We start from the raw sequence: 25,788 nt of genomic DNA, 5'->3' as shown, positions 1-25,788 counted from the left end.
TCCCTGTCGTGTTCCTGATCTCAGAGTGAAAGCTCTCAATTTTTCCCCATTGAAAATGATGTTAGCTGAGGATTTTGTTCTGTTTTAGACATATCATTTTGTTTTCTTGCTGTTTTGTTTGTTTGTTTAGACATATATTTTCAAAATTCGTTTCAGGTATTATAATTGTTTATATATCAGTGTTTCTTAGATTTATCCACATGTTTTACTAATTAGATTTATCATTGTTTCTTTTTAGATCTCAGATCTAATTTACCTCTTCTGAAGTACAATCTTTAGAAGTTTCTTTAGTGAAACTGTTGATGATAAATTATTTCAGCCTTTATTTTGCTGAAAAATTTTTTTTATTTCACCTCATTCCTGAACAATGGTTTTCTGTATATGCAATTTTAGGGTTATTTTCTGTCAGAACCTTGAAGATATCATTGACTGGGTTCTGGATTTCAGTACTACTATTGGAAGTCAACTGTCATTCTAATTGTCATCCTTAGTATGTAATTTGGGGAATTTTCCCTTTCTGTTTGTAAGATGTTCTTTTTTTCTTGAAGATTCTGCAGTTTTACCATAAGGTGTCCGGGATTTGTTTATTAATTTTTGTATTTAGAAAGGAATAAATATAGCTCATCATCTCTGTAAGGCCACAGTCCTTTGCATCTTTACTCCTAGCCTTAGCAGAAGGCTAAGTAAAAATACAATAAATATTTGATGTGTAATGAATAAATTTGTAAATCTAATTAGCTTTCTTATGAATAATAAGGAAACCCTTATCTTATCTCAGCATATCTAATGAACATATCTCAGATGTCTCCAGTAGTTAATAGAAGATAACAAGGAAAACGAATATTTTGGTCATATTCTTTTTTTTTTTTTTTTTTTTTTTAGGATAAGATTACCTATTTTCCCTCTATAAATCTTAGGAGAACTTATCTTGACTTTACACTTACATAAATTTCTAAGTGAAAGTTTGAAGTCCCAAGAGTTCAACGTTAAAGAAAATTAGGGCCTAGAAAATTCTAAGTAATCACTAATAACAAATAATGAGTGTAACTCACTTAGTTTCAGTCAAACTCATTTTTTAGAGCATGACTTAGAGGAAACACCAAATATATACCAAGCTTTGTATTTTTCTAGTAGTAGATGGATGTGACTGATAGGGATATAAATTTCACAGTGGGTGTCATGTTTATTTTCTCTCCTCTTTCACCCCTCCTTCATTCCTATCACTCTACCCCCAATGCACATGTGTGGATGTGTATGTATACACACGTGTAGTCATAGCCCATCCTATGAAATGCTGCATATTGTTCCTTGGCTTTTATTAAGTTTGCATCTTTACTTAAAGCCTTGTTACAGCTGACAGCTATGAGTTCTTTTTTTTTTTTTTTTTTTTGACAATTTAGCCAAATGCAAAGGGTATGAGCTTTCCGTATAAATCTTGTTTCTGCCATAATACCTTTTTAACATTGGTATGTTATTTAACCTTTGGGAGCTTTGGTTTCCTCATCTGAAATAGAGACTAATGATAGCTACTTTATGGCTTATAGTGAGGATTAGAGCTATATATAAAGTGCCTAGCACATTACTTGGTACATGGTGTACGCTCACTAGGTGTTAGTTTCCCTTTCTTCCAACAAGACCCCCATGTACCTCTAGGACCTGAGAAGGTGGCAGAAGCATAATCCCAAGAGATGGCTCTGATGTAGCAGAGCTCTGAAATGACAAATGATTCAAATGCATATCTGAGTTGAGCAAATACAGGGATTATAGTTACTGTTTTTACAAGGAGAGCAAGAGGTAGTGACTAACAATTCTGGGAAGACTTTATTTGTATTAGGTGTTGGCAGCTCTAGGCATATGTGGTAAAGATGATGTGGAGGACCATTTCCTGGAGCCTATAGAGTGGTTGTGTCCCATTTTACCTGTCACATATAAAACTGCTGTTGGCATGCTATCCACCCCACCCCATATCCCAGGAACATTAAAACACACACACACACACACACACACACACACACACACACACACACGGGGGAGATTTAGGTATGCAGCTACTGGGTGGTTTTCAACTGCTGACCTATATTATTTCCCTTGTTCTTTCTTTTTGGGTAAACCCTGTCCTATTGAAGAGGTTGTCAAATTTTTAAAACATAAAATTCCTGAGAGTAAATATTGTGGATTTTGAAGGCTATGTGGTCTCTGCTAAAACTATTCAACTATGCACTTACAGTAGAAAAGGGGTCAGAGACTATGTAAACAAATGAGCATGGCTGTATTCCGATAAAACTTAACTCATGGACACTGAATTTTGAATATAATTCATTTAATTTTATGTGTCATGAAATATTTTTCTTTTGATTTTTTTAACCATTAAAAAGTGTAAACACCATTCCTAGCTCCTAATCCATACAAAATAGGCAGTGTGGTAAATTTTGCCCACACCCCATTATTTGCTAACCTCTGCCCATGTTTGGTCTTCTGAAGTTTCTGTAGTTATTTTCTCATAACCTGTGCAAGTCATTTCCTGAGTTGAATTTTTTAATGTTTATTTATTTATTTTGAGGGAGAGAGGGAGAGCACAAGTGCAGGAGAGGCACAGAGAGAGGGAGAGACTCCCAAGCAGGCTCCACACTGTCAGCACAGAGCCTGATGCAGGGCTTGAACCCATGAGTCCTGGGATCATGACCTGAGTCAGAATCAAGAGTTGGATGCTTAACCAGCTCAGCCACCCAGCTGCCCTGATTTCCTGAGTTGAATATGCAAACAAATATATTTCTGTGTTTAATTATTGTTTTACTTTTCTATTGCCATCATAACAAATTTCACAGTTTAAAACAGTGTAAATATATTATCTCCCAGTTCTGTAGCTCAGAAATCTGGCTTGACTTGGTCTCTTCCTCTACTCAGGGTTCACAAGGCTAAAATCAAGGTGTTGCTAGCTAAGCTCCTATTGGAAGGCTTTGGAAAGATTTCACTTCCAAGTTCACTTTGGTAGGCAGAATCTGATCCCTTATGGCCATAGGAATGCGGCTCCTATTTCCTTCTTTGCTGTTTGCGGAGAGGCAGCCTTTGCTCCAAGAACCCTCTCTCTGTGGCCCTTGCATGTGAACATTTATATCTCAGAGCCTTCTTAATGTGTCAAGTCTTTCTCACATTTGGAATCTGACTTCCCGTTCTGTAGCATTGCAGCATTGCAGATCTGACTTGCTCCTCCTCTTCCTGTTTTTAAGGGCTCTCTGATTACTTCAGGTTCACCTAGATAACCTAGCGCAATCTCCCTATTTTAAGGTCAGCTGCTTAGTAACTTCAATTCCATTAGCAGAGTTCAGTCATAGCAGTACCTACATTAGCATTTGGCTGAATAACTAAAGGACAGGAACCGTGAAGAGTTATCTTTAGAATTCAGAATAGCACAATTAGCACCTATATTTCCAACGTAAGTAATGATACATAAGGCTGTGGAATCTTGAGATGTATCCAGAAATAGTTTAACCCATTCAAGCATTTGGTTTTGGTTGATTAGATCTTCTTAGATTTGATATATTCCATTAATATATCCTATGTAGTTTGTAACTAATCCAGGAGCCCTTGCTTCTCAACAGGCGATTTAGCTACTTGGGAGTAAATCTGAGATTTACGTGCTATATATAGTCTTTCCTTTCAATGAATAACTTGCTCCAAGGATAACATTTTCAATTTTTTCTCCAGTAGTGGAACTGTGTTTCATATAATATTTAATTTTGTCTTTTATATTCAGAAGTAGCATTTCAGTGTAGTTGCTGTGGGGAATATATTGACACATTTTTCTGGAGTGATTTTTTAAATTTAGGATCCAGTTATTAATTTCTAAGTCAATTTACTGAATAACATGTATATGATTCTTGGGGCTAGAAATCTCAAGTTGACTCTCAGCTGCTTTTCTCCAGCCACTGTGACTGACTTGTCACCAATTTGCTGATTATCACTCTCAGTGGCCCAAGAGTGTGTATCTTTCTTTTCACCCTGTATCTTTCTTATCATCACTGATACACATCTTCACCATTTCCTGTTCCATCTATTGTAGTAAGTTCCTAATTGGCCTCGCTCTGGTTTCTCCTTTGTCTACATGATGCTCCAGAGATTATATAATCCAACCAGAACTTTAGAAAAACGAAGAGTTCATTCTAGCTCCTTTCCATAACATTCAGAGATTTTCATTATATGACCGAATGCTACTTTTCAACCTTCATTCCAGTACAGTCCTCTGTAGAAGTGTTCAGACCATAGTAGTTGAACACTTCTTTACCAACACCTCTGTAATACATGTTCAGAGAATGGTAAATAACCTTTGTAACTGGAGTAAACAGTTTTGTGTTATCACTGTAGGTGGAGCTTTAAAAAAAATGCGTTTGATTGTTCAAAGATTCTTCTTTTCCACCTTTAGCATTCACTTGGTTGTGAAATCCAGGCAGACCTTTCTACCTCCTACATTTTTAATTTATCTCTTCATTTCTCTTAGTCTTGCCATTGCCCCAGCACGGCTCTTCTCATCTCTCTCCTGGGACTATTGCCTTTGCCAACCTGCCTTGTTCCTCACTTGCTCTTTACTCTAAGCCAATCATCATAGTACATCACGGTATCATTCTAAAACAGAGTCTAATTGTGGCCCTTTTGTAATTCCAAACCTTCCCTCATCCCCCATTGTTTCCGTTGAAGATTATTTGCCCTCTCATGCGATGGTTAAGAACTTGAGCCCTAGACTAGACTGCTTGGAATGGGATCCTGGCCCTGTTACTTATTAGCTATGTGATAGGAGACATGTCATTTTATTGCTCTAAGTGTCAATTTACTCATCTATAAAATGAGGGTAATAATATTTACATAGAGTTGTTATGTGAATAAAAATATATGAAGTATGAAGAGCAATTAGAAAGTACCCAGTATATAGTATACATTCAACTAACAGTTGCCATTATAATCACCATAAAATACTCTAGATATTGAGATCGATTCTGTAAATGACTGGCTATATTTTACTCAATTAGGGATTTTTGAGAGTTAATTATTTGGCTAAAAAACTGAATTTCAATGCTCTCTCCTTTTCTCTTGAGTAGGCAGCTAAGAATTGTAACTGGTGAATGGTTTTTTGAAGAAAAGGCAAAGCGTTTTAAGCAGGTCAATGTTCTGGGCACTGATGTAGTCCGACAGTCCATCTTAAGAAGAAGTCCAGGTAACTAAAGCACTTACTTGGCCTCAAAACTGTTTTAATTTTTATTTTTATGGGCTAAATAATTTCCCTGTATATGTTGCAGATAAACATAGTTGAATCTCCTAAATCCCTTAGGTCATGGCAAAACTCAGCATGAAATGTAAATCTGTAATTCATACAAGGCAAGAGGACATCAGTAGAACAGAAAATCCGCGGTGATTTTTCTGTATAGCTGACAGGCTGAGATAGTCAAAGAAAGTATTTATCTTCATCACAAATAGTTCTTTTCCTGAATGCGCTTCCAATATTTTACTAAACATTTAAGACAGTAAACATAAAACAGATGAATTAAATGATTCATGTTGTGAAAGCAATCCTTGATTTTTCAACATGATGCATTTCCATAAAATTGCTTTTAAATGTTCCCTTTACGAATCCAGTGGTTCTCAACCAAGGGGTGATGTTGTGTACCAGGCCCTCTTCCCTCAAGCCAGGGGAACTTTTAGAAATACAAGGGGGGCGTTTCTGGTTGTCGCAGTGACTGAGGTGGGATTAATAGCTTGTAGTGGGCAAGGTCCAGAGATGCTAAATGTCCTGAAATGCTCAGGACCCTTTCATTCAATGAAGGATTATACTGTCACCAAATGCAAATAACACCCCACTTTGAGAATGCTATTCTCTGTATTTGGACTACAATTTAACTGGTTAAATATTGAGTGAACTTGTGTTTAGGAGCATATTTCTCCTGTATGGCATAGTGAAGGCGGAGCAGGCATCGTCTGGCTTGCTCCTAGGGTGTCTTGTGTTTCATATACACAGACAAATGCCCTTGTTTTTAAGTCTGGCAGGTAAAGCTTGGAGGCTTGGAACTGATTCCAGTGTCACTTCTGCATGTGGCACTAGCGAGGAAGGGCTTTCCCAGATGGGTAAGATCAGGCCTAATGCCACCAGGGGACAGAATGGAGTAGTTAGAATTAAGCAATTAGCTCTGGCTGTGTTCCCCACTCCGCACCTTTCAGAGTGTAGACTCTCTCTCAAGTCATGGGGTGTACACACAGCTGCTCTTCCTCGCAGGAAATCTGGTTTATGTGCTCAGAAATCAGGGTGGTATTTCTATCATCCCGTCTTTAGGGATTTGAAGTTCTCATGAACCCAGGCTCCTCTGCCCTAAAAATATCTGTAGAGGCATGATGTATCATTCCCCCACTGTAGACATCCCTAGAAAGCTTATCTCAGCAAGCCTCCCACGGATGAGTGCTCATCTTAGTCTTCATTTAACTCTGGAACACTCAGCAGATTAGAAATAACTGTGTGACTCGGAAACAGGATGGGAATGTCATTGCCAATTATTATAGACTTCTTTGTCCTCTGCTAACGTAGGAACGTGAATGAAGGATAGAAACGTGCTCTCATGTCTGGCGATCTTGCATGTAAATTTGTCTTCTGATTGTTTTTAATGAGGAACTGAAGAAATCCAAAGTCAAGAGCAATCCCGCCAGGACGCAGAAAAGGCAGACACTTCACCTTCTGCAGGGCAAAAGGCCAGTCATGATGGACCCAGGAAAAAGGGGTAAGGCACGCTTTTCCAAGGGCATATTTGATCTTCATTCCAGAAACTTCTGAAATAAAGACTCCTTAGTTTTTCAAGTTCGATGTCACCTCAGTGACCCAGAGAAGGTCAACATACCTGACCAAGGCAATATTCTCCTATCATTCCCCTTAGGAGGTGCAGTTTTAAATACTTTCCGTCTTAAATAAATAAAGGTCCCCTTGGACCTGAACATGTAAAACTTTATATTTCATTTGACATACCTGGCCTTGCACTAAACGGCTCTCATTACTTCTAGGGAGAAGGTTTCATGTCAGGGCCAGCCTTGTCTCTAAAGAGGTGACAACTGCCTTTGTTGTAAAATGTCAACACTCTCTAGGATACATGAAATGTCCAGATCCAAGATTTATTGATTGGGCTTAAAGCATAATGTCCCCTGTTTAAAATGCGGGCTTCCTTAAGGAAGAAATCACATTTGGCAACCTCAGTGACTTAATTCAGAAAATCTATGTCTCAAGTACTAAGAATAAGAAGGGGAGGCACCTAGGAAACGCAATAGGGCTTCTTTGGGGGAGAAAAGAGGCCCCTAAAATGCAGGCTAAAAGGACCAGAAAGCAAACTTCTGCTTCCCGGCTCTGCGTTTGTTAGTCTTCATTTCTCAGGCAGTTGTGACTTAGGTAGTGAAGGTTCTGCTATCCACCAGGTCACTTTATGGTTCTTTCTAGGTAGCATTGCTTTGTTCCCTCAGCAGAAAGCAGTGTGAGAGACTGCCAGTGTCTGAGACTTTATCTGGCTCTACAGAAAGTCTGTTTTGCTTTTGTTTTGGTTTGTTTTTTAAGAATCTGGAACTGTGAGTAGGAGTGAAACCTGAATGTCATGTAACATAAACACCCATGACTAACCGTGCCTTCATCAATTAGCAGAGATGAATGTGAAAGATAGCCTAGGGTGACCCTACATCCTACATATTAGTCCTTCCTACTGTGTTGAATCCATCTGTCACCTATCAGAGCTCCCACAATGCCTTGTGCCTGAGTATCACTCTTACACTGCAGTCTGACACCACCTCCTCCCAAACGTGCACACACTTAATTGTGAGTGAGCTCCTTGTGGCTTTTTTTTTTTTTTTTTTTTTTTTTTTTGCTTGTGTGCTATAGCCTCCCGCATGTTGCTTGGGTCATCAAAACCAATCATTGGCTTGATTAAACATGTAACTCAGAGCCCACAAGTGCTTGTAGGAGCTGTCGTTTGCAGACCCCAGCCCAGGCTTCACTCTGTGGGTTATAGAATGATGAACTTGGAGCTGGGAGACAGTAAGCGACTTACCCACACAACGAATTGGGTGCACTCTAAAAGCAGCCATAGTGCTGGACTAAGCCCTGCTGGAAGTCAAAACTGAGATCTGATGGTTCTGTCTTCAAGGAATTTAACAGTTGGGTAGAAACGGTACACACCTGAAAAATTAATACGTATAGAAGAAGTTTAGGAAAATGTAGGATGACAATATGAGCTACCTGAAAGCCTCTCTAAAATAAGACACGGTGTTAATTAACTACGAGAGATATCATAAGGCGACAAATAATTAAGTAAATATTAAACAAGGGGCTTAGATAATCAATGTTGGGAGGTCACAGAGGACACTGGGAAAGACATCACGTTGTAAGTGTGACTGGATGAGGACCTTGAAAGACGGGAGTCCAGGAAAGCACAAGGTGGGGGGGAGTGATCTTACATGGACGCGACACCTTATGTAGAAGTATGGATGCGGGGGCACGAACAGGTGGTTCTCACAGCAGCATAGATTGACATTAGATTAAGTGCTCTTCTCACCAAAAACCAGAATTTTCCAGTTAGATTGAAGCCTGTGACACTTTGACAGGACACTCTATATATATCTTTGAAACAGAGACATCTTGGCAGGTTCTATTAAGATTGTCTCAGTACCTTTGGAATATATTTCCCCCCTAGAAAACTGGAATATAAAGTAAACGAACCGGTTTTTCCCAATGCTGTCACAAGAAGAATATAACTTTGGTTATTTATTAAAGTCTATTTGGAAACCCCCATGTCTTGGGCCTTCAGTAGCCTGGATCATGACTCAAATCTCAGGTCCCGAAGAGCTATTTTTGCTCAAGTCTTAAATAATTTAATAAACTGGGAATACAGTCAGATTTCATCCCACATGAGACACCCCAATTTTCAGACATCATTCCTGTAGAGAGAAATGTCATGAGAGATATAAAGATGGTTTCTACCACATGGCGTTAGTCCTTCATGCCACAAGAATAGATTGGGTTCTAGTAGGTGCCAGACATCACTCTAAGCTCAGGGGACCTGCCAGGAAGCCAGCAGTTTGTCCCAGAGGATCCATCATTCTAAGCTCCCCTCTCTGAGCAAGGTGAGTTCAAGCTCCATAGTCTTTTTTTTAAAAGAGAGAGTGTCAGGGCATGAGTGGGGGAGGGGCAGAGAGCGAGGGAGACACAGAATCTGAAGCAGGCCCCAGGCTCTGAGCTGTTAGCACAGAGCCCGATGCGGGGCTCAAACCCACGAACTATGAGATCATGACCCACAAGCTCCCTCGTCTTAATATCCCTGCATACAGGCTCAACCCAGGCAGTGTTTCTCTAGTCCCAAGTGACAGTGGTGAGTTCCAAAGCTGACGGTCTTTTTCCTAGCAGGGACAGAGGCCTGGCTTACCAACAAGTGGCTTGGCCTTGGGAGAATGTCATAACCTCCTCTACCATTACCCTTGATGGTATAATACCGAGGCACTGGGAAATCCCCAGAATGTCTCAGCCCCAAGGCCGCTTTATTGAAGAATTACTTACTGTTGAAAGTATTAGAAATGGTATTCTTGAAATGATATTTTAAAATGCTTTTTCTCTGACGTTACTTTTAAGTACCTATGTTTATATAATTTCAGATTTCTTCTTAGCAAGTTCAGATCAGCAACCAGAGGAGAAATCATAACTCCAAAAACTGAAAGTGGGCGGAGCTACAGCTTGGACTTAGACAGCCAAAACTTTCGGAGTTTGAAGTCCATCCCTGGTTCAGACAGGTAAGGCACACACAGATTGGGCAGTGGTATAGCCTGAGAATAAGTATTTCCATCCAAACAGTGCTTGTAGGTACCTGTAAAGTATTTCTTCTTGGAGAACTGGTAACATAATATGAAAGCCAGGAGGGTGTTTTTTAGTTGAAATGGAAGGCACTTAACCCTTCTGGAGTTACAGCTGTCAGAATCATCTGTGTTACGTGTAGGAATGGGACTTGATGTTTGCGGATGTAAAGGGAAAATACGTTCTTTTTAATGATTTCCTGATCTTTTACTATTTAAGCTTCTGAAAAAGAAGCACATTTTTTAAAACATGCAGCTTTTTAAAAATTATTAATAAATTGATCACTTGAATTGCTCCAGAGAATTTCCATAAATTCCACCTCTTTCTAGTTCCATCTCCATGTAACTCGTCATCAGTGGGGCCAAGTGAGAATCTTCTATGCCCAGGGTTATCACCTTGTCAAGAAAAGCAAAAGCAAGGGATAGCCGAGAGCATAGTCATTTCACATCAGGCTTGATTTTCTTTATCCTGTCAAGGCATAAGTCAAGGCTTATTTTCATGATTAGTGTGTGTGTTATCAAAGGCAGTGACAAGAAAAAAGATGTGCCCTCATGTTTCACTGGTTTGTCCAAATGTTAATTCCCTTTCGTTTTCAAGGAGCTGCAGTAATTCTACAAATCCAGCTGGTAAAGCCTCCTCGGGTTATGCACGCAGAATTGCGTAATTCATTTTAGAATATGGAACAGCAAATTCCCCTAGAGAGGACCCTCTTAGGACTATTGGGTTTTTTACCCCGTGGTGACTCTCCATACCAGTTTCTTTTTCTCGACAGCATTGCTGCAAAGTAGTGCATTTTATGTAAAACAACACAAAACAAGATAAGGAAGTATAACATAAATCATTTATCATCCACTCTCAAAAGATCATCGCTATATTTAGTAGTTTTAAAGTTTTCAAATTTTCAAGAATGTGAATATATTTCCCTTATCATAAAAAAAAATTCAAACCATGGCCGCTTTTGTCCTAGAAATAGTTTCTTTGACTTACCGTGGGGCAGCCCCATGCCATATTCCGCAGAATCTTTATATAAAAACCTCATTTTCATTTGTGGTTGTTAAAATCCTGACTCTCAGACAGTGGTCACCATTATTTAGAGATGATAATCAACTTGCTTAGTGTTGCTATTTTTTTCCCAGCCTCTTGAGGACGCCACGGAGGAGCCATTTTGGCATAGACTTCAGGCTAGTGTTTAAGAGGGATGATATATATAAATCACATGTATCTAAAGAGGAAAGAGTTTCTGTTAAAAACCAAAAAGTCTCCTGACTCAACAGATTATTCCCTTTTAAATTAATTATTCCATTTAAATTAATTAATTAGTCTCTTACAGTTACTCAACAAGAATAAGGGGCATGCTCTCCAATATCACAGTGCCTTTGCTGTTCTTCCAGAATCCATCAGCCTGGGTTTTTTTTCTTCTGTGTTATCTACTGCTGAGTATAAATAATCATAAAGTTATAAAGCCACATGGACATGTTTCACCAAACACTGTTGTATTGACCTAGGGTTTTCTTGTTCTTGTTGTAAACGGAAAGGAGGCAGGCTATGTTTTAAATCGAAAGTACCTGAAATGGTTTATAGAAGATCAGGATATAGTAGTCAGGGGTGCTTTGGCTTAAGCATGCTGGGAACAGTGTTTTCCCAGTAAGAAAGAGAGTAAAGCCATTTGGGAGATCAGTAGAGCAAAATGTTCTTTTCCTAGAATGTGCATTTATCATAACGGTGACTCATTAATGGACTGCCACAGTGAGATGAGTTATATCATCCCAAAACTATTCCTTGGAAAGTTGGGGCAGGAAGTAGCCCATCTTTTCCTAACTCTCAGTACCAAAAAAATATTAGCTCCTTTTTGTTTGCTTGAAGCTGCAGTAATTCTGCAAAGCTAAGTAGTAAAGCTGGCAGACTTCCTTTCCTCCTTAGGTTTTACAAGCAGAATTGCATTCTCCCTTGTAACTCATTTTAAATATGGAACAGCAAATTTCCCTCAAGAGGCTGTAAGGGCCCAGTGAGTCTCTTTGGTCTGTTTCCTGACCCAGCTCAGCAATGAATTCCCCTTTCTCCTGCACAGTGCATGTTTCTTCATGGTCCATTGCTCTTTTCCTGGAGCAGCTGGGCTTGGGAATTCTTGTTTAAAACTCCTATCATATCAGAGTGGAAATGATGTTTTGCCAGATGCCTGGTTAACTTTCTTTTCAGTAGTTTGAAAGCAGGGAAAGGTATGAATGGGTAAGGCAAGGCCCAGCAGCCTCCCAGGAGAGCACAGCACACGGCTCTTCACTTGTTGCTAGGGACCTGACAGATGAGGCAAAGGAGACTTCTTTTTTTCAAAAGAATATGTATGGAAGCTATGGTTAATGAACATAATGCTCTTCAGGGAAGTGGGACCTAAGCCCTTTTACGTTGTGATGAGTTGGCAATGTGGTGTGATTTGTGAGGGATCTGTCTGAAGTCATGCTCATCCAGAAACAAACCCTCAGACAAGGATTCATGAGTAATTTATTAATGAAATGATTCCAGGAGAAACTAGTACAGGAGTAAGGGAAGCAGAATAAAGGGGAAGAACCTAAGCATTGTGCTTTCTCGGATGAGGTCTAAATCTGAGAATTCAGCCCGATCCCTCAAGGGATTCTAGAGCATAAGATGTGTCTCTTGACACATACAAAAATCTTGGGTTTTTCCATTTTGAGGAGCTGGACCATTGCCCTCCTTTACCAGTTCATCACGGATTGTGGATTCCATTGGATAGGGTTTCTAGATTGAGCAATAAAGATATAGGGTAGACGCCCAGGTAAATCTCAATTTCAGATAAACAACTTGTTAAAAAGTATGCCCTGTGAAATATCATTTTCATTTATATGCTATGTAAATATTAGTATGTTTTCATACTAAACATTATTCGTTGCTTATCTGAAATTCACATTTAACTGGGAGTTCTGTATTTTATTTGACAGCTCTCCACCGGGGGTCTGGGAAGACCCCCTCCAAAGCATGTCTGGGCCTCTCGCTCCAGTGCTAAAGGGCAGATCTCTGAAGGCCATAGGTGCAAGCCATTAGCAGGAAAGCTCTCGGAAGCTGGAGATGGGCATGGAGAGCTGGCACAAGTGATATGAGGGGACCTGGGTAGGGCACAAACAATGTCCCCTAAAACACATAAAGGAAAAATGGACCTTTGAACTTAAACTTCACTCTGTTCAGTACAAAATGGACAAAGGATGATGCTGTGTCTCTCTGTAGCATGTCTGTCATCGCATTGGAGAATAGGGCAGTCATGTCACATTCACCACAGTATTTTATTTACTTAGACGGTGACCATATCAGTGGGAGTAATATGAATTCTAGAGTTGCCAAATACATCTTCAGCTAGAAACTTCTGCTTATACCTCACAGTCATCCCTTTTTACTCATCCTTTGCCCATCATACATACCTACCCTGATTTGGGTCCCCCCAGAGCAAACCCCAAAATAAGGATTCAAGAGCAAGTAATTTATTTAGGATGTGGTCTTGGAAACCCAAGAGGAGTGGGGGAAGTGAGCCAAGGAAGGGAAAGAAGCCATAGAGTATCATTTACTACTGTGGGTATCCAGAGCTCAATTTCAGTGGACAACTGTAGGAAGCAGTGTCCAACACACTTTAGAATTATCTAGTCAAGAGATTGGGAATCTGGGGTATTTATACACCAGCTCCCTGTTCATCACTGGCTGAGGACTAATTCTGCGCCACTAACTCCATGGCACTTCCGACTTGTTCTGTGCACAGGCGCTCCATGCTCTTGTGATGCAGTAAATGTCCTCAGGCATAGAGTTATGGGTGTTCCCAGTAAATAGGGTTCTGTGGGTAGAGGTGAATGCCAAGGGAACTGGGCAGGGGCACTGATGTCTGCTCCAGCATCTCTCCCAAACTGCACTTGGACCTCTTCCAAAGGTGTGGTTTGTCAGCCCCCTGGTTGCTCAGCCCCTGATTTATGCTTACTTTGTATACATGTGACTTGCCTTTATATAATGACAGTAATATGAGGAAGAGTTATGGAGACGTAGTAGTTCAGCCAGACTCCTGATATTATACTTTGGATTACAACTGGGTCCTTGACTTGCCTCATTCTTGTGGTCAAAATGTTTGGAAGACCAAGGACAGCTCCCTGCTATCTTAACTGTTTTTACAGTCATTTCCCAAAGATAAGCTGCCTTAACGCGTCCTATTTCCATGAACTAAATGTAACACATTTCCCCCTTCCAGCATAATACTTGTTTTTCACTCAGGTGTATTTCGTGATGTGTACATTCTCAGGGTGGCTAAGATACACCAATGGCCTTCTCCTTCTGCAAATCATTAAGGAATAGAGGTATATGACTTGCTCACCTATGTATTTTATTTATACAAATAAATTCAACACACAGTTCTGTCAACATTATTGACCTAGTGCTGTGTTCCAAATGGTGGTTAAATGTGGAAGGCTTTAGACAATGATATTTTTCCACCCCTCCATGAACTTCCAATTTGTCAGGGAAGATTGGTATAACCAAATAATTTCAAGACAATATTGTATCATGTGGAAAAGGTGTTCTGGATGGGGGCTATGGGAAAACCAGAGAGAGGCATGTATCCTTTGAGACTATTCAGAGAGGCTTCATGGAGATAACCTCTAAGCAATTTTAAGGAATGAAGAGAACTCTGCCAGATGAAGAAAGATAAGAATGAAACAGAGGAAATAAAAAGTACAAAGGAAAAGAGGCATAAAGCAATGTTGCATGTGCTGGACACTGAACAGTTTGGGGTTTTTAGAGTGTAAAAATGGAAGTGTTGTATACAAGAGATGAAATGAAGAGCTAAGTTGAACCAAAATATGGATGGCTTCGGATACATTGATGACCCTTTTCTTATAAGCAACAGAGCATCCCAGATGGAACAAGAGTTTAGCAAATTTGAGCTGTTAAGTACAGAGTATGTGCCTTTTCCATTTAGTTACTGAAAGTTAAGTGCTGCTAAACACTTGCTTTCCTTGGTATCTTTAGAGGAAGGGAATTGACTTTCTTCTTGGTCCTGACTTCTAGTTCACCCAAGGTTTTTCGTGGCTGCTGGCCTCTCTCTTCCAACTGGCTTTCATCCATTATTGAGAAGGAAGGCAGGGGATCAGGATTCTATTGTGACGGTAAAATAGAAATTATTATCAGACTGGAAGTTTTACCTGTTATTGTTCTTCATACCCACTCAGAATCCTTCCCTAGTGGTGACTGTCTCCTCCATTTTAAAGAGAGTCTTCCTAAGGAAAACAGGTCCTTTATGCCCATCACACACTTGTTGGGATGAGCACTGGGTTTTGTATGTAAGTGATGAACCACAGGAATCTACCCCAAAAACCAAGAGCACACTTAACACACTGTACGTTAGCCAGTTTAACAATAAATTATATTACAGAAAAAAAGAAAACAGCTCCTTTAAGAAAATGCTAAACATTTTCAAACCCATCAACCAAATAACCCTTTGTTGTAATGAATCAAATACAAAGGTTCTTGGGGTGCCTGGGTAGCGCAGTCGGTTAAGACTTCAGCTCAGATCATGATCTCACAGTTCGTGAGTTTGAGCCCAGTGTTGGGCTCTGTGCTGACAATTCAGAGTGTGGAGCCTACTCCAAATTCTGTATCTCCACCCCTCTTCTCTCTCTGCCCCTCTCCCACTCACACTCTGTCTCTCTCTCTCTCAAAAAAAAAATAAATGTTAAAAATTTTTTAAATATAAAGGTTCTTTATATAATTAACACTAAAATTCATTGAGCAAAATTTCATTGAGCACCACATTGTATTATTATCTTTGTCCTTTCTCCAAGAAGAAAAAGGAAGGAAAATATGTGTAAACCACAGAAAGCCAGTGATATTAGAGGAAACTGCAGGTAGAGAAGCTTCCTGATGAATTTCTACTTTTTTGTCATTTTTCTGCTTCCCTAATTCTGCATTCCAATGCTCCTACGATGGTTCACCTGTGCCTAAGAATAAAACACATTCATATATACACATGTATACACACATGTACCCAGTACCAGAAATTCATTCTTTTAGGATGTGTCAACCTCTCCAAAGAGTTTGATTTTTATTTCTATTTTTTAATTTTAGAGAAAGCACATGACCGGGGGGTGTGTGGAAAGAGAGAGAGAGAGACAGAGAGAATGAGAGAGAGAATATGAATCTTAAGCAGGCTCCGGTCCCATAACTGAATCCCACAACTGTGGCTGGGATCATGACCTTAGCTGAAATCAAGAGTCGGACGCCCAACCACCTGAGCCACCCAGGTGCTCCAAGAATTTGACTGTTAAATGGAGATACTCATATCTGTATGTTGTGTGCCTGTGTGGATGGGGTACTCACAGGGGTGAGCACAGTTTCTGTAGACATACAGATGGTTAATAGTTTTGGCTTTTTGGCCATATGGTCTCTGTCTGAACCACTCACCTCTGCTGTTAGAGCAGCTGTAGACAATAGACAAATGAATGGGCATGCCAGCATTACAACAAAACTATAGGCACTGACATTTGAATTCCATGTAATTTTCACATGTCACAAAATATTCTTTTTTTTTTTTTTCCAATTACTTAAAAAATGTAAAAACCACTCTTGGCTCACAGGCTACAAAAACACACAATGGGCCGAATTCAGTTCATGGCCCATAGTTTGCTGATTCCTGGTACAACACATTCACTCACTAACAAAGGAAATGTCCTTCCATTTATCACAGGCTAGGTCTTGAGGACAGCTCACTTCTATTGATGTGACCACTGAGGTTTAGAAAATAGTGGTATGAGAGGGGGCAAATTACGGGTGGAGAGATAGATGAATAAATTCAAACTGATCAATAATTTAGCCCAGTGTTTCTCAGCCTTGGCTGTATATTGGAATCACGGGGGTTGGGGTCAATAAACACATCGATCCTGTGGGCCTAGATCCCATGCCCAGAGTCTGATGTGATTAGTCTTGGATGTAGTCTGAGCGGGGGGATTTTTAAAAACTCCCCCACTGTTTCTGACGTGCAGCCACGGAAGAGGACCACCCATCTCGCCTAAGACTGTTGGCAAAGACAAAGCATTTGGGGATCTGCAAAGACTGGAACGTTGACCTGTGTCAGCTTTTTTCTCTTTTCTTTCTCATGTTTAACGTCTTTTCCCATTTCATAGGCTCACTTCACTTTCTCTTACCTCCCTTGCATAAACCACAGAAAGAGTGCACAGTCTCTGTGTCGTGCTCTGCACTTGCCTCATTGTCACAGTGAGTGTTAGTGTCTCTGAGGTTCATGCTGCCTGTTGGTTGATCTTTCTTAGGGGAGTATTCATTTAACCATGCAGGCACAGACTCCACATTGTCAGCCCACTCTGGGAAGGTTGCGTCTTGGGAAGTGCTTTCTGGACTACAAGTCCTGGGAGACAGTTACATAATCCACAAGGGCAACTCATTAAATTATAGTCTCTGTTCCCTGTCCTTAGCTCCTTTTTCTAAAAATAAATCTAGAAAGCTGTTATCAAGATTTGGGGCCATTATGCAATGAGAAAGAATGAAATCTGGCCCTTTGTAGCAATGTGGATGGAACTCGAGGGTATTATGCTAAGTGAAATAAGTGAGGCAGAGAAGGACACATACCGTATGTTTTCACTCATATATGGAACAGCAGAAACTTAACAGAGGACTGTGGGGGGAAGGGATGGGGGAAAATGGTTAAGGAGAGAGATGGAGGCAAACCATAAGAGACTCTTTTTTTTTTTTTTAATGTTTTATTTATTTCTAGAAGAGAGAGAGAGAGAGAGACAGCGTGAGCAGGGGAGGGTCAGAGAGAGAGGGAGTCACAGACTGAAACAGGCTCCAGGCTCCGAGCTGGCAGTCAGCACAGAGCCCGACGCGGGGCTTGAACCCACAAACCGCGAGATCCTGACCTAAGTGAAAGTCGGACGCTTAACCGACTAAGCCACCCAGGCGCCCCCCATAAGAGACTCTTAAATACTGAGAACAAACTGTGGGTTGTTGGGGGGGGGTGGGTGTGGTGGGCAAGGGGAGTGATGGGCATGGAGGAGGGCACTTGTGGGGATGAGCACTGGGTGTTCTATGGAAACCAACTTGACAAACTATAAAAGAAAAAAACAGATTTTGGGCCATTATGAAATTAGAGATAACTAAATGGAAGGCTTTTAAAGTATATTTCATAAGCTAAAGTAAATGGGACTGTTTCCTACTCTAGGCAATGTGTCTTTCAGGTAACCTGGGATGTCCCAGCTCCCCAGGGAGTGTCATATCTCCAGTGTTTGGGCCCTACTAGAACAGGAAAAATGTCTCTCTTTCTTGTCAGTTTCCCTTTAAGCAAATTTTAGCTTGCAGTTTTGTCGACACTGATTTCTAACACTTCCAAGTATCAGTAACGTGAGATCTGATTCAAAAATAGCTCTTTCATTTCTTAAGTATAGTTGACACACAGTGTCACATTCGTTTTAGGTGTACAACGGTGATTCAGCCACTCTGCATGTTATGCTGTGCTCACTGTAAGTGTAGCTACCGTCTGTCACCATGCAACACTATTACAGTACCGTGGACTCTGTTCTCTGTGTTGTACCTTTTGTTCCTGTGACTTGCTCTACGACTGAAAGCCCTTATGTCCCACCCTCCTTCACTCTTTGCCTATCCTCCCACTCCCTCCCCTTTGGCAGCCACCAGTTTGTTTGCTGTGTTTATGGGTCTGATTCTCCTTTTTGTGTCTTTGTTTATTCGTTTGTTTTTTAGATTCCACATATGACTAAAATCATATGCTGTTTTTCTGTGACTTATTTCACTTAGCGTTATACCCTCTAGGTCCATCCATGGTGTCACAGATGACAAGATCTCATTCTTTTTTATGGTTGAGTAATATCCCATTATCTGTATGCGATATCTTCTTTATCCATTCATCTATTAGTAGTCATTTGGGCTGCTTCAATATCTTGTCTATTGTAAATAATGCTGCAGTAAACTTAAGGGTGCATATATTTTTTGAATTAATGTTTTTGTTTTCTTTGGGTAAATACCCAGGAGTGGTATTACTGGACCATATGGTATTTCCACTTTTCATTTATTGAGGAACCTCTACATTGCTTTCCACAGTGGCTGCACCAATTTGTATTTCCACCAATAGTGCACAAGGTCTCCCTTTTCTCTATATATCCTCACCCAACTCTTGTGTATTTCTTGTCTTTTTTTTTTTTTTTTTTTTTTTTTTGAGAGAGAGAGAGCATGCAGAGGAGGTGCGGAGGGAGAGGGAGAGAGAGAATCTTAAGCAGGCTCCATGTCCAATGTGGAGCTGGATATGGGGCCCCATGCGGGCTCGATCTCATGACAGATTGTGACGTGAGCCAAAATTGAGAGTTGGATGCTTAACCAACTGGGCCACCCAGGTGCCCTTTTCTTGTCTTTTTGATTCTAGCTGTTTCGACCATTGTGAGGTTAGATCTCGTTGTGGTTTTAATTTGTGTTTCCCTGATGATTAGTGATGGTGAGTATCTATTCATGTGTCTGCCATATGTATGCCTTCTTTGGGGAGATATCTATTCAGATCCTCTGCCTCCCAAAAATATCTTAAGTGAACTTTAAACTTCTTGAATTTAGACTTCCTTTATCCTCTTCCTAATTAAGCGGCAACGATTTATATATTTTGTGTCATATTTTATATAACATCTCTAAGAGTTGGCACCCAACTATTTATGATATTCTGCCTCATCAGACTAAATCTTTTTTAGTCTAACCAACTGAAATAACCGACTGAGAGGGAAACATTTTTGAGAAGCTCACAGTAAATGTCAGGGACAAATGTGGAATTATATGTCATTTTTGATACAATGCTTCTGGCAACAGTTTCTAGTAACTGACTTAAAAGAATTTTTTTCTTATTACAGGCTAGCCTCTTGAATGTCATCACCACAATTAATCAACTTCTGCCAGAGCTTCTACATAAGTAGGACTTTTTCAAAACCACCTGGGTCAAGAAGAACCTTCAGGACAGGCGTAGGCAGATGTATCTACATGATCCTAACTTCTTGGCTCATTTCTACAAGATTCATGTCTAGCCTTTCCTTCTTAAAGGAGATTTTACCTAAAATAGTAGGGAGAGAAATTTTTGTGGTTCTGCCACAGTGTTCCTGGGTAGGTCTCTAAGACCTTTCTAAGTAGGACTTCTGAGATGAGCAAAATCACATGGATGCTTAACTGTTGTCAGGGGTAGAAGTGTAGCACCTGAGCTTGGAGGGCTCAGGAAGTTCTCCAAGGACCTTCGAATTTCAGATTATATCAATTTATTTCATCCCCAAACTCGATTCTCTTGTCAGGATCAAGACACAATCCTAGACCCCTCCTGAGCAGTCTTTAATTCATTCAGAGTGCCCTCTCTAGAGGAAGAAGCCAGAGACTGTTTCTATGTGGTATCAAACAAATGCTACCCAGAGAACTTTTAGTTCTTTTCATCAGATTCCAAGAAACTAACTCCCAGTTCTCTGACCCTTGAATTGTTTTCTGCTTGATAGCAGCCTGGTTCTATCAATATGATCTTGGTGAATGATGAGTAAGCAGTAGGAGAAACTAGAATGAGCACAGACTTTGAGTAGGCAGGCAATTTTCACTTTTTATCCTGACTTGATTATGTACGAACTGTGTGACAGTGTGGTGGTGGTGGTGTGTGTTGTGCGTGTACACACACCCATGCCTACATATATGGAACAGTTGTTTAACCTCTTTAGGATTCAGTTTTCTCATCTTTAAAATAAGAATTTATTATTTTTATTTATTTATTTTCTTTTACTGGGATGTTGGGACATGGTAAGTGTCAAACACCTAGAAAATACTCAGTAAATACAGCTTCTCTTTGCATAATTTTTGAGGGTGGTGGTAGCCAGGAGTATAAATCAGGGCATATTTGATTTGATTTTGGTGGTCTCTCTGGGGTACAGCCCTGAAAAAGTTATGAGCTGTGGTTGATAGTGCAGGGGTCATTGCCAATTCTTTCTTCTGCCAGATTTGTCTTCCAGTAATGTCACATGCATAGTCAGACATTCTTTTAAAAAACAAAACACCTTTCCTCTGTTCTTTTGCATATCTTTTTCTGATTGGCTCAAATGTAAGTTCTAATCACTATTACCTATCAATTCTAGGCTTTAACAATAACATGTTTATTATTATAGATGCACTTATAACTTACTAAAGAGTAAGTCAAATAGTGAAATCCGCAAAGGCTTATATTTTACCACTTCGTGTATTTTGTGTTTCACCCAGGATAAAGAATAAAATAGAACAAACGCTTCTCTTAAAATCTAATTTGCCAAAACTTATACCTACTTACAAAACTCCATGTAAGATGAAAACTGTGATCACCTCAAAGTCAGGAACTATTTTTTTTTTTAAATTAATCATTATTGAATGGAATTGAATCAGTTTTAGCAAACAAAGTGAGTCAAGCCCATTTACCAAATGTCATTATTTTTATACCACATTTATTAAATGTGTACCATGAGTCAGACGCTAAAACAACATAGGGAAATAAAATGTAATTTCCACTCTTTGATTAAATATGTACTGAGTGTCTCCTTTGCACCAAGGCATTTATGACGGTGGTAGAGATAACGTGGTAAATATGCCAAGAACTCTGTCCCCAAAGAGCTCCGGTTGAAAGAGGCAACAGGGGCCATTTTGGTGGATCACTTGGAAGCCAAATAAGACGTTCTGGATTGAAGTGCTACATAGTTTGGCAAAGACTGTAAATCAAGAAGAATGGAACAGAGAAGAGGTTGGCAAGGCTTGTAGATGACAGGAAGGGCCTCATAGGGGAGGATGGCTTTCATCTGGGCCTTGAAGGACGGGGAAGATTTGCATAAGCAGAGAGTGGCAAATAGAGCATAGCAGGTGGTAAGAATGAGAGCAAAAGCCGGAGGGGGTGCCATGAGTGGTGGGAGAGGAGAGGAGAGCACCTGCACAGGTGGGAGAATGCTGGTGAGCTGTAGGAAGTAGAGCTGGAACGGTCACGTGAAGGTCAATTACAGAAACCCTGGAGTCAGACAAATGAGCTTGAACCTAGTGAGTCTTTGAGGAAGAAAGCAACCAATTCCAGGGTGGCTGCAGTGTGCCTCGGGGGGTTACATGTCATCATCATTTTGTCGGTAGCTTTTCCATGATTGTGTCTTTGCTTGCTGATCTGCTTCCTAGTTAAAGTCAGAATATTCTTTCTCATTTAGGGGAAGCACTGGTTCATCAGACCTTTATGACCAGGAAGCTGGCCCGGCAACTCCGAAGAGCAGCCGGAGCAGTGGTGTGACCCCAGTCACGCAGAGGTCACCGGCTCCAAGCACACGCAGCGCGACCTCGGTCGGCAGTAGAGTAAGTGCACAAATGTGAAAGGACACCCAACTTCCGAGACTTGGCCTCACCACCATTGTCTGGTTGGGTGTGAGTTCTCGGGATCTCGAAGCACGTTGTTTATGCTGTTTAATGGTAGAAGCTTGGTTATCAGAACTCAACCTCCTGCACCCTTAGCTCTGGGTGGGAAGCCAGAAATGTGAAGGAAAGGGAAGGAGCAGGTTCAGAGGTGGTATTTGTATGATGGCGGCTTAAATGGCTGTGCTGCTTAAACAAAATGGAAGTAATGTTTAGAGGTCTCCTATTTTGATCTTCCATGTTATTTGTCAAGATATTCATAAGTTAACTACACTAAAACTTTTCTAGACTGATTTAAATCAGGAAAAGTAGGATCTTGAAATATTTCAATAGTTTTCCTTTATATACATCTGTTAAAATTAGGGATCAATACACCATAAAGACTTAAATTGCATTATACATAAAAAATATATAGAATATGGGGTGCCTGGGTGGCTCAGTCCATTAGGGCTCTCTGACTTCCACTCAGGTCATGAACTCATGATTCGAGAGTTCAAACCCTGCATCGTGCCCTCTGCTGTCAGCACAGAACCCCACTTTGGATCCTCTGTCCCCATCTCTCCCTGACCCTCCACTGCTCACACACTGTCTCTCAAAAGTTAACAAACGTGTACATATATACATGCGTGTGTGTGTGTGTGTGTGTGTGTGTGTGTGTGTGTGTGTGTAGCTAGCTAGCTAGAAGTTCTTTTGAATGAATGAGCGCCTAGAGATTTTGTTTAAGTGGGAAACTCCATACATAGAGCTGACATCTATATTTAAGTAATCTTGGTCCTGGTCAAGCAAAGACTTGAAATGAAAGAATTAGCCATGCACGGGTTTGGAGCAAGGTGTCCCTCCAGGCAGGGACAGCACTGATATTCGGCAGGTACACATACTGGGAAGGCCGTTCCAGTTACTTACGGCTGGCCTCCCTCTTGGATGGTCAATTCACTGTCCAACCAGTGTCTACAATACTTTTAAAGCCCCTAGAGAAACATCCAGTGCTAAGACTCTGAAGTGGGAACATGCCTGGTATGTTTAAGGAAGAACAAGGAGGCCAGTTTGGCTGTTGCAAATGAACAAATGGCAGAGGAGTAGGAAGTGAGCTCAGAGAGGTAATAGGGACTGACCGCTGTGTGCACTTTGACATTTAGTTGGAATAAACTGGGGACCGTTGGAGGATATTGAGCAGAAGAGTGACATGATGTGGCTTCTTTTTTCTTTTTTGTTATGTTTTATTAGGTTTGTTTTTTTTTTAACTCCAGTATAGTTAACACACAGTATTATCTTAGTTTCAGGGGTACAGTATAGTGATTCATCACTTCCGTACACACTTGGTGCTCGTCATGAGGAGTGTGATGTCCGTAATCCAAAATATGTACAGAACTTAGACAACTCAACACCCAAAACCTAATCCAGTTAAAAAGTAGGCAGAAGATGTGGCTTCTCTTTACAGAGGATCTGGAGGCTGTGCTGAGAAGCAGCTGTAGGGGAACAAGTGGAGAAGCCAAGAGACCAGTTAGGAAGCCATTGTCTTACTGCAGGTGAGACGCCAGGCTTCGGAACAAGGAGCTGGAAGTGGAGCCTGTGAGTCCTGTACACTGTTGGTGGGACTGCACGCCGGTGCAGTGCAGCCACTGTAGAAAGCAGTCTGGAGGTTCCTCAGAAACGTAACAATTGAAGGAAGTACCCTACGACCCAGCAATTGTGCTACTGGCTGGCTGTTTACTCAAAGAAAAGGAAAACACTAATTCAGAAAGATACACGCACCCTTATGTCTGTTGCGGCATTATTTACAATAGCCAAGATATGGAAGTAGCCCTGGCGTCCACCTTAGGTGAATGGATAAAGAAGATGTGGTTCATATATACAAAAGGATGAGCTCGTACCACTTGTGACAACATGGATGGACTTAGAGGGTATTATGCTAAGGGAAGTCAGACAGAGAGAGCAAAATACCACATAATCTCACTTAAATGTGGAATCTAAAAATCAAAATAAATGAACAAACCAAGACAAAACCAGGAACAGATTCATATATACAGAGAGCAGACTGGTGGTTGCCAGGGGAGAGGGGAATGAGGGATGGGTGTAATAGGGGAAGGGGATTAAGAGGTACAAACTTCTATTTATAAAATAAACGAGTCATGGAGATGAAAAGTAGAGGATAGGGAATATAGTCAATAATATTGTAATAACATTGTATGGTGACAGATGGTGACAACACGTATTATAGTGAGCCCTGCATAATGCTCAGAATTGTTGAATCACTATGTTATCTACCTGAAACTAACATTACATGGCAATGATACTTCACTAAAAATAGTTATTACCTAAATACTGAATATAAAAACTAAATATTTATTTAAAATAGCAACTCTTCCTATAACGCAACTTCAGAAAGATAAATTATGAACTTAAAAAAAAAAAACAGCAGAGGCTGTGAACAGCCAGATTCTATAAATATTTTTAAGGAAAAGCCAAAAGGCATTCAGACAGACTGAGTAAAAATAGAAGATTTCTTTAAATACTTACAGTCTGAATTGTACTTGCTGGTAAGTTAAAAGGCAGATTTAACGTTTTTAAATATTTGTACTATGCTCAGCAAGCAGTACTGTTCAGTAGCCAGAAAAGTGCATTGATAGTTGACGATTACCCTTACTTTGGGGGCAACTTAACAAGGAATGATACTCAGAATATTTAGTAACTGGTATGGCACAGGCACTGAGCGCTCAGAAGAGACTTGTGCACAAGGCTGGGGCAGTAAGTATCCTGGGGTCCCTTCTATGCCATGTGTTAACCTGGATTGCAGGTCATGGTCATCTGTTGAATGGGTGTGGAGGAGGTAAGGGGTCCTTGAGGAAAGAGAATTTTGAGAGTGGGGACAAACACTGGAGAAAACAGAATACTAAGCCCGCATCTTCCTCCGAGGATGTGAAGACAGCCGTATTCTTACATAGAGTTCATTTAAGACCAGGGTTATCCTTGCATTAACTGTCTTGCTAATCATATATCAGAACACTCGCAGGTTTGTGAATGTAAAATTACTTTGAACAACTTTTGTCGTAATTAACCAATGGATTGTATAGCGTGATTATTGATAGTAAGCTTTAGAGTTATATGGATTCCTGATGAGGCACCCCTCCCATGTTAACTAGCCCCTCCTAAAGAGTAATACAACCTGAGTGTGGTTTTACTGAAGTCTATTCGTATGATTTTAAAGTAAATTACAGTCATTATAGTGTTCTTTTTTCATTTTTACTTGGTGAGAAGGAACGTGTCTTTGAAAAGTCCATGGATTTGGCTGCCCTTGGAAGCACATCTGAGGACCTCACAAAGAGTCATCGCAGAAACACTTCTGGCACACCTTCCATAGCTGTGTCTGAGGTCTCCCTCTCTTCAGGTGGGCATTCGCAGCATGACTACTCTTTTTTAAGTTTGTTTGTTTGTTTATTTTGAGAGAGAGAGCGCGCGCATGTGAACACAGGGGAGAAGGAGAGAGAGGAGCGAGAGAATCCCAAGCAGACTCTGCTGTT

General features: G+C 40.5%; 1 protein-coding gene across 2 annotated transcripts in view; it reads left to right on the top strand.

Moving 5' to 3' along the window:
- SYTL5 (synaptotagmin like 5) overlaps positions 1–25,788 on the top strand; it is a 105,136-nt gene that overhangs the window by 45,996 nt on the left and 33,352 nt on the right. For both annotated transcript variants that reach the window (XM_039256380.1, XM_039256376.1), the window contains exons 3-7: positions 5,091–5,206; positions 6,647–6,755; positions 9,658–9,792; positions 22,072–22,213; positions 25,526–25,655. In XM_039256380.1, the coding sequence (XP_039112311.1) occupies positions 5,091–5,206; positions 6,647–6,755; positions 9,658–9,792; positions 22,072–22,213; positions 25,526–25,655 (632 nt within the window). The remainder of the gene's footprint in view (positions 1–5,090; positions 5,207–6,646; positions 6,756–9,657; positions 9,793–22,071; positions 22,214–25,525; positions 25,656–25,788) is intronic.

Source organism: Hyaena hyaena, unplaced genomic scaffold, assembly GCF_003009895.1.
Source record: "Hyaena hyaena isolate Hyena2069 unplaced genomic scaffold, ASM300989v1 scaffold_12, whole genome shotgun sequence".
Classification (NCBI taxonomy): domain Eukaryota; kingdom Metazoa; phylum Chordata; class Mammalia; order Carnivora; family Hyaenidae; genus Hyaena; species Hyaena hyaena.
The sequence above is the reverse complement of the archived record's forward strand: the minus strand, read 5'-3'. Positions and strand labels throughout refer to the sequence as shown.